Source organism: Eretmochelys imbricata, chromosome 21 (genome assembly GCF_965152235.1).
Source record: "Eretmochelys imbricata isolate rEreImb1 chromosome 21, rEreImb1.hap1, whole genome shotgun sequence".
NCBI classification, from domain to species: domain Eukaryota; kingdom Metazoa; phylum Chordata; order Testudines; family Cheloniidae; genus Eretmochelys; species Eretmochelys imbricata.
In genome coordinates this window covers 18,932,586-18,942,256 of record NC_135592.1, presented here as the reverse complement: position 1 = coordinate 18,942,256, position 9,671 = coordinate 18,932,586, and the positions used below count along the sequence as shown (strand labels likewise).

Here is a 9,671-nt window from a genome sequence, read left to right as displayed (position 1 = left end):
TCTGTGATCAGCTCCGACGAGCAGACACGCGCCAGCGAGGCACCAGCAATTGACGCCCAGGGCTACGGGAGTGGTGCTGAGGCGGGGTCCTGGAGCGAGACGACGAACGAGAATTGTGTTGAAGTTTGTGTCACGACTGGCTATGGTAGCCCTGCTGAGACGAGGACCTGCATCGTCATCTGCCTCGGTCCCATCGGTATCCGCTTCTCGAGGCAGAGTGGTGCCTGGAGCCTCTGTCAGGCGGAACCCAACCAGACAACCTGGTGGGGGTCAAAGGCAACCTGCGTGGACTACGCACGGGATGGTCGCTGAGTGGCATCAGGAACATTCCCTCGACCGAGACCGGTATTGAGCCGGGGGAGATTGCGGGGATCTCAGCAGCGGCTTGCCTCTGGACTGCGGGCCAACGTTGGCGGTGCTCCTGGTACCGGTTACACCTCAGCAAAACCAATATTCCCACTGTGATTACGGCTGCTACTCTGAAAATTGTTATTACTGCTTGCTATGCACTCAACAATCTCTGTGAGAATAAAGGGGAGACGTTTATAGCGGGGTGGGAGGTTGAGGCAAATCTCCTGGCCGCTGATTATGTGCAGCCAGACACCAGGGTAGTTAGAAGAGTACAGGAGGGCGCAGTGCGCATCAGAGAAGATTTGAAAACCAGTTTCATGACTGGCCAGGCTACGGTGTGAAAGTTCTGTTTGTTTCTCCTTGATGAAAACCTGCCCCCTTGGTTCACTCTACTTCCCTGTAAGCCAACCGCCCTCCCCTACCCCCTTCGGTCACTGCTTGCAGAGGCAATAAAGTCATTGTTGCTTCACATTCATGCATTCTTTATTTATTCATCACACAAATAGGGGGATAACTGCCAAGGTAGCCCGGGAGGGGTGGTGGAGGAGGGAAGCACCGGGTGGGGTGAGGGAGGGGGGAAGGACAAGGCCACACAGAACTTTAAAGCTTATTGAATGCCAGCCTTCTGTTGCTTGGGCAATCCTCTGGGGTGGAGTGGCTGGATGGTCAGAGGCCCCACCACCGCATTCTTGGGCGTCTGGGTGTGGAGGCTATGGAACTTGGGGAGGAGGGTGGTTGGTTACACAGAGGCTGTAGCAGCGGTCTGTGCTCCTGCTGCCTTTCCTGCAGCTCAACCATATGCTGGAGCATATGAGTCTGATCCTCCAGCAGCCGGAGCATTGACTCCTGCCTTTTTTCAGCAAGCTGACATCATCTACCACCTTCAGCCCGCCACCTCTCCTCCAGGCACCTCGCAGTCATATTGTGTTTTTCTGCACTCTGAGATTGTCTGCCTCCACGTATTTTGCTGTGCTCTGTCAGTGTTAGAGGACAGCATGAGGTCAGACAACATTTCATCATGAGTGTGTTTTTTTTGCCTTCTAATTTTCGCTAGCCTTTGGGAAGGAGAAACATATGCAGCTGGTGGAGGGGAAAAAAAAAGGGAGAGTGGTAGTTAAAAAGACACATTTTATAGAACAATGGGTACACTCTTTCACGGTAAATCTTGCTGTTAACATTACATAGCACATGTGCTTTCATTACAAGGTCGCATTTTGTCTCTTATTGAGGGTATGCCGGTTTGGTGTGAGAGATCACTCATGCAGGGCCGGGCAACAGAATTCAGCTAGCAGGCAGCCATGGTAAGCCACAGTCTTTTGGCTTCTTTAACCTTCATAACATGTGGGAATGGTTTCAAACACCAGCACCCTCATTTCCCATACGAAGTAGCCGTTGGGTTGGCCATTAAAAATGGGTTGGCAATTTAAAAGGAGGGGCTGCAGTTTCCAGGTTCAAGTACAGCAGAAACCCAACTAACCTCCCCCCCCACCCCCACATCTAATTCTCTGGGATGATGGCTTCACTCCTTCCACTACCGCGTGGCTAAGTGCGGGGAAGATTTCTGTTCAGCCACATGCAAACAGCCCAGCAGGAACGGGCACCTCTGAATGTCTGCTTACTAAAACCACCCTGTTTCAACCAGGTGACCATGAATGAGATCCGCTGAGCGGCGGCGGACCAGCTGAGCAGCGGGGGACAGCAGAGCAGCAGACAGCAGGAGTTTGCCTGGGATTGGTGAGTATCCGAGTGTGTGTTTGCTGAGTGAGTATCCGAGTGTGTGTTTGCTGGGAGGGCAGTTTGAAAGCCTAAGGGAGTGCCTGATTGGGTGGTAGCCTGCAGGGGACGGGTATTGGCGGTGTCTGTTTGTTTGTTTCAGGGAAGCCTGGCTGTTTAAAAATAGCCAGAGCTCCGCGAAACAGCTGAGTGGCGGCGGACCAGCTGAGCAGCGGGGAATGGCAGAGCAGTAGACGGCAGGAGTTTGCCTGGGGTGAGCCCAGTGAGGCTTACATCTTGCCAGCTTCTCTGAGGAAGCTCATAGTAGGAAGGTGATATGGAGGGGGGGTGTTCAGCTGTTGTGACCTGCACTGGATGTGCCATGTTTGTCTTTCTTCCACAGGACAGAAGTGACTTTATCTGTACAAAATGCAAGCTGGTCTCCATACTGGAAGAGAAGATTGAAGGTCTGGAGCAACAGATATCGACCCTGCGTTGCATACGAGAATCTGAGGATTTCCTGGACAAAAGTCAGGATATGCTTCTACGGGCACAAAGCTCTAAAGATTTAGAGCAGGTTGCACAGCGGAGCCAAGAGGCCAGAGAAGAAACTTGGCAACATGTGACCTCCAGAAGAAGAAGGGGGAATGTCCGGGTACCAGCAGCGCAGACACAGGTAAGTAACCATTTTCATGTTCTCTCCACAGGTACCGTTGCGGAGAGTGGACCAGATGATATGTCTGGGGGGAGAAAGCAGAAGGAGACTCCGCTGGTTGGAAGGCATGAGACGCGCTGTCCTAAGGTTGGGGGTTCCACGACCACCGCTCCCAAGAGAAGGAGGCGGGTGGTGGTGGTCGGGGACTCTCTCCTCAGGGGGACTGAGTCATCTATCTGCCGCCCTGACCGGGAACACAGAGAAGTCTGCTGCTTGCCGGGGGCTAAGATTTGCGATGTGACGGAGAGACTGCCGAGACTCATCAAGCCCTCGGATCGCTACCCCTTCCTGCTTCTCCACGTGGGCACCAAGGATACTGCCAAGAATGACCTTGAGAGGATCACTGCGGACTACGTGGCTCTGGGAAGAAGAATAAAGGAGTTGGAGGCGAAAGTGGTGGTCTCATCCATCCTCTCTGTGGAAAGGAAAAGGCCGGGGTAGGGACCGTCGAATCGTGGAAGTCAACGAATAGCTACGCAGGTGGTGTCAGAGAGAAGGCTTTGGATTCTTTGATCATGGGATGGTGCTCCATGAAGGAGGAGTGCTGGGCAGAGACGGGCTCCACCTAACGAAGAGAGGGAAGAGCATCTTTGCCAGCAGGCTGGCTAACCTAGTGAGGAGGGCTTTAAACTAGGTTCACCGGGGGAAGGAGACCAAAGCCCTGAGGTAAGTGGGCAAGCAGGATACCGGGAGGAAGCACAGGCAGGAACGTCTGTGAGGGGAGGGCTCCTGCCTCATACTGGGAATGAGGGGCGATCAGCAGGTTATCTCAAGTGCCTATATACAAATGCACAAAGCCTTGGAAACAAGCAGGGAGAACGGGAGGTCCTGGTGAAGGCAAGGAATTATGACGTGATTGGAATAACAGAGACTTGGTGGGATAACTCACATGACTGGAGTACTGTCATGGATGGTTATAAACTGTTCAGGAAGGACAGGCAAGGCAGAAAAGGTGGGGGAGTAGCACTGTACGTAAGGGAGCAGTATGACTGCTCAGAGCTCCGGTATGAAACTGCAGAAAATCCTGAGTGTCTCTGGATTAAGTTTAGAAGTGTAAGCAACAAGAGTGATGTAGTGGTGGGAGTCTGCTATAGACCACCGGACCAGGGGGATGAGGTGGATGAGGCTTTCTTCCGGCAACTCGCAGAAGCTACTAGATCGCACGCCCTGGTTCTCATGGGCGACTTCAATCACCCTGATATCTGCTGGGAGAGCACTACAGCGGTGCACAGACAATCCAGGAAGTTTTTGGAAAGTGTAGGGGACAATTTCCTGGTGCAAGTGCTGGAGGAACCAACTGGGGGGGAACTTTTCTTGACCTGCTGCTCACAAACCCGGAAGAATTCGTAGGGGAAGCAAAAGTGGATGGGAATCTGAGAGGCAGTGACCATGAGTTGGTCGAGTTCAGGATCCTGACACAGGGAAGAAAGGTAAGCAGCAGAATACGGACCCTGGACTTCAGAAAAGCAGACTTCGACTCCCTCAGGGAACTGATGGGTAGGATCCCCTGAGGAATAACATGAGGGGGAAAGGAGTCCAGGAGAGTTGGCTGTATTTCAAAGAATCCCTATTGAGGTTACAGGAACAAACCATCCCGATGTGTCGAAAGAATAGTAAATATGGCAGGCAACCAGCTTGGCTTAACAGTGAAATCCTTGCGGATCTTAAACATAAAAAAGAAGCTTACAAGATGTGGAAGATTGGACAAATGACCAGGGAAGGGCATAAAAATGTTTCTCGGGCATGTAGGAATGAAATCAGGAGGGCCAAATCGCACCTGGAGTTGCAGCTAGCAAGAGATGTTAAGAGTAACAAGAAGGTTTTCTTCAGGTATGTTGGCAACAAGAAGAAAGCAAAGGAAAGTGTGGGCCCCTCACTGAATGAGGAAGGCAACCTAGTGACAGAGGATATGGAAAAAGCTAATGTACTCAATGCTTTTTTTGCCTCTGTCTTCACAAACAAGGTCAGCTCCCAGACTGCTGCGCTGGGCAACACAGCATGGGGAGTAGGTGGCCAGCTCTCTGTGGAGAAAGAAGTGGTTTGGGACTATTTAGAAAAGCTGGACGTGCACAAGTCCATGGGGCCGGATGCGTTGCATCCGAGAGTGCTAAAGGAATTGGCGGATGTGATTGCAGAGCCATTGGCCATTATCTTTGAAAACTCATGGCGCTCAGGGGAAGTCCCAGAAGACTGGAAAAAGGCTAATGTAGTGCCCATCTTTAAAAAAGGGAAGGAGGAGGATCCTGGGAACTACAGGCCAGTCAGCCTCACCTCAGTCCCCAGAAAAATCATGGAGCAGGTCTTCAAGGAATCAATCTTAAAGCACTTAGAGGAGAGGAAAGTGATCAGGAACAGTCAGCATGGATTCACCAAGGGAAGGTCATGCCTGACTAATCTAATCGCCTTCTATGATGAGATTACTGGTTCTGTGGATGAAGGGAAAGCAGTGGACGTGTTATTCCTTGACTTTAGCAAAGCTTTTGACACTATCTCCCACAGTATTCTTGACAGCAAGTTAAAGAAGTATGGGCTGGATGAATGCACTATAAGGTGGGTAGAAAGTTGGCTAGATTGTCAGGCTCAACGGGTAGTGATCAATGGCTCCATGTCTGGATGGCAGCCGGTATCAAGTGGACTGCCCCAAGGGTCGGTCCTGGAGCTGGTTTTGTTCAATATCTTCATAAATGATCTGGACAATGGTGTGGATTGCACTCTCAGCAAATTTGCAGATGATACTAAACTAGGAGGAGTGGTAGATACGCTGGAGGGCAGGGATAGGATACAGAGGGACCTAGACAAATTGGAGGATTGGGCCAAAAGAAATCTGATGAGGTTCAACAAGGACAAGTGCAGAGTCCTGCACTTAGGACGGAAGAACCCAATGCACCGCTACAGACTAGGGACCGAATGGCTAGGCAGCAGTTCTGCGGAAAAGGACCTAGGGGTGACAGTGGATGAGAAGCTGGATATGAGTCAACAGTGTGCCCATGTTGCCAAGAAGGCCAATGGCATTTTGGGATGTATAAGTAGGGGCATAGCCAGCAGATCGAGGGACGTGATCGTTCCCCTCTATTCGACATTGGTGAGGCCTCATCTGGAGTACTGTGTCCAGTTTTGGGCCCCACACTACAAGAAGGATGTGGAAAAATTGGAGAGATCCAGTGAAGGGCAACAAAAATGATTGGGGTCTGGAACACGTGACTTATGAGGAGAGGCTGAGGGAACTGGGATGGTTTAGTATGCAGAAGAGAAGAATGAGGGGGGATTTGATAGCTGCTTTCAACTACCTGAGAGGTGGTTCCAAAGAGGATGGTTCTAGACTATTCTCAGTGGTAGAAGATGACAGGACAAGGAGTAATGGTCTCAAGTTGCAGTGGGGGAGGTTTAGGTTGGATATTAGGAAAAACGTTTTCACTAAGAGGGTGGTGAAACACTGGAATGAGTTACCTAGGGAGGTGGTAGAATCTCCTTCCTTAGAAGTTTTTAAGGTCAGACTGGACAAAACCATGGCTGGGATGATTTAATTGGGGATTGGTCCTGCTTTGAGCAGGGGGTTGGACTAGATGACCTCCTGAGGTCCCTTCCAACACTGATATTCTATGATTCTATGATCACTCTCCTGAGGGTAACACAGAGAGATAAAGAACTGATGTTGTTTGAATGCCAGCAAACACCGGGACCATACGCTGCAATGCTTTGTTCTGCAATGATTCCCAACTATGTGCTACTGGCCTGGCATTGTAAAGTGTCCTACCATGGAGGACAGAATAAGGCTGCCCTCCCCAGAAACCTTTTGCAAAGGCTTTGGGAGTACATCCAGGAGAGCTTTATGGAGACATCCCTGGAGGATTTCTGCTCCATCCCCAGACACATTAACAGACTTTTCCAGTAGCTGTACTGGCCGCGAATGCCAGGACAAATAAATCATTAAACACGCTTGCTTTTAAACCATGTATAATATTTACAAAGGTACACTCACCAGAGGTCCCTTCTCCACCTTCAGGGTCCGGGAGCCCGCCTTGGGTGGGTTCGGGGGTACTGGGTCCAGGTCCAGAGTGATAAACAGATCCTGGCTGTTGGGGAAACCGGTTTCTCCGCTTCCTTGCTGTGAGCTATCTACAACCTCCTCCTCATCATCATCTTCCTCGCCCCCAAAACCCGCTTTCGTGTTGCCTCCCACTCCTTGGACGGAGTCAAAGCACGGGGTTGGGGTAGTGGTGTCTACACCCCCTAGAATGGCATGCAGCTCATCATGGAAGCGGCATGTTTGGGGCTCTGAACTGGAGTGGCCGTTTGCCTCTCTGGTTTTTTGGTAGGCTTGCCTGAGCTCCTTAAGTTTCTCATGGAACTGCTGCGGGTCCCTGTTATAGCCTCTGTCCTTCATGCTTGGAGATTTTTTCAAATATTTTGGCATTTTGTCTTTTCGAATGAAGTTCTGCCAGCACAGATTCATCTCCCCATACAGTGATCAGATCACGTGCTTCCCGTTCGGTCCATGCTGGAGCTCTTCAGCGATTCTGGGACCGCATGGTCTCCTGTGATGATGAGCTCTGCATGGTGACCTGTGCAGGTGAGCTCGCCACGCTGGCCAAACAGGAAATGAGATTCAAAAGTTTGCAGACCTTTTCCCGTATACCTGGCCAGTGCACCTGAGTTGAGAGCGCTGTCCAGAGCAGTCACAACTGAGCACTCTGGGATAGCTTCCGGGGCCAATACCATCGAATTGCATCTACAGTACCCCAAATTCAACCCGGCAAGGCCGATTTCAGCACTAATCCCCTCGTCGGGGTGGAGTAAAGAAACCAATTTTAAGAGCCCTTTAAGTCAAAAAAAAGGTCTTCGTCGTGTGGACGGGTGCAAGTTTAAATCAAGATAATGCTGCTAAATTTGACCTCAACTCGTAGTGTAGACCAGGCCTCTGTTTCCCTTCCTGCTTGATGACTTTGTTTCTTGCTTAAGTGCAAATTAAGGTCAGCACACATTTCTTCCTTTGTTTAAGACAGACCTGACTTCTGCCTGGACAGGGCTGTGGCGTTTGGAACATGTGCTTATGACACCAGACAATGGAATCTTATAGCTTCACATTCAAGGTTGTCACACATATTTTACCAGGCCAATAAGGACTAGCAAATTATGAGTTTTCAAATGACACCATCAAGGCATACTTTGTAAACAGATTATTACACTGATGTGTAGGGTGTGAATACAAGTCTCCAGGCTCCCCAACTGCCCATTTACCCAGCTCTAGGCACCTCAGGATGTTGCAGAAGCATCACTGAGAGTGCTGGGGACAGCTCTGTGACACAGTGGGACTGTTCTTAATGTTTCCTCTGAATATTGTGGGGGTGCCTCAGTTTCCCCTATGCAGTTCTTAAGTATCTAGCTGGTGGGATAAGGTTGTATGATCGTTTTAGAGCCCAAGAGCGCAGGTGTGTGCAGGGGTCTGGACACAGAGAATGGCCAACACTCTGTTTCCTGGCAACTGATGGCCTGGGCCCTTCCCCCTGCAAGCTGATAGCTAAAGGCTTGGAGAACAAAGGAATCAGGTGACCTCCTGGCCCGGGAAAGGGACAAAGCCCAGAGGAGGAGGGGCTGGGGGGAGTTTCAGTTTGGGACCGGCTGGGGACATGGAGTGAAGTGCAGACGGGGTTGTCTGGCTCACTGCCCCCAAAATGGACCCGGCTGAAGGATCTTGTTCTCTGTACCTACAAGCTCTGTGTTAGACCGTGTTCCTGTCATCTAATAAACCTCTGTTTTACTGGCTGGCTGAGAGTCCCGTCTGACTGCGAAGTTGCGGGGCAGGACCCTCTGGCTTCCCCAGGACCCCACCTGGGCAGACTTGCTGTGGGAAGCATACGGAGGGGCAGAGGATGCTGAATAATGCAGAGACCCAGGAAGGTGGAAGCTGTATGAGCTGTGTGTCCTGCAGACAGGCTGCTCACAGAGAGGAGACCTCACCAGAGTCCTGACTGGCTTCATAGGGAGCAGTTCCAGAGCATCGCCCAGGGACTCCGTGACAAGCACCACAGCAGGGACAGATGCATCACCTTGGGTACAGGGGACAGCTAATTCGTCTGGCTTATGCAATATTTTGTCCAAAGCTGTATAACTTATAGTTGACATCCCTTTATACATATAACTTCATTTAATCATAATATTAGATTTCACCAAGTTCCCTGTTTTCAACTACTGTATATGGCAACACCATATAATATCTTAATTTTTATATTAATTTAATGTTTAATTAATTCACTCATTCAGAGACAGGGAAAAATGGAAGCCTCTTTAGCTGTGCCACGGTATACTCTTGTGAAAGGCTGCAGTAACTCTGAGTTTCCTCAGCTTATTGAAGAAATCTAGACATTAGCTATGTTAGGGAGATCCTTCAGTTTGGGGTAGTAAGTACAAGTCTGGTGCCCTTTAGTCATATAATCACGATAATCACATTTCATTACCCTGCAACATCTGAGGTATTTTGAGGAAGGGTTGTTTGTTTGTTTTCTGTCCTATTTTTTTCTGAATAGTTTTGATGCCTGGGCAATTCTTAAATAGCACTAACTCTTTAATTTTGGAGCCTTATTTACAACACTTCAACTACAAGGTCACTGTGGATAACCCTTAGGTTAATGTACCCCTTTAAGGAGTCTGATTTGTCTTGCATAGCCGCCAGGTTATACCTCACTTAAAAACTACTTGCTTACAAAATCAGACACAAAAATGCAAAAGTGTCATGGCACATTATTACTGAAAAACTGCTGACTTTATCATTTTTACCATATAATAAAATAAATTGGAATATATCGTACTTACATTTCAGTGCATAGTATAAAGCAGTGTAAAGTCATTGTCTAAATGAAGTTTTAGTTTGTACTGACTTCGCTAGTGCTTTTTA

The 9,671-nt window shown here is 49.5% G+C and overlaps 1 protein-coding gene across 1 annotated transcript in view; it reads right to left on the bottom strand.

Moving 5' to 3' along the window:
* Nucleotides 1-865: 865 nt before the first annotated feature.
* LZTR1 (leucine zipper like post translational regulator 1) overlaps nt 866-9,671 on the bottom strand; it is a 317,240-nt gene continuing 308,434 nt past the window's right edge. Inside the window, exon 21 of the mRNA XM_077839232.1 lies at nt 866-1,431. Coding sequence (XP_077695358.1) covers nt 1,402-1,431 — 30 coding nt within the window. The 3' untranslated portion in view covers nt 866-1,401. The remainder of the gene's footprint in view (nt 1,432-9,671) is intronic.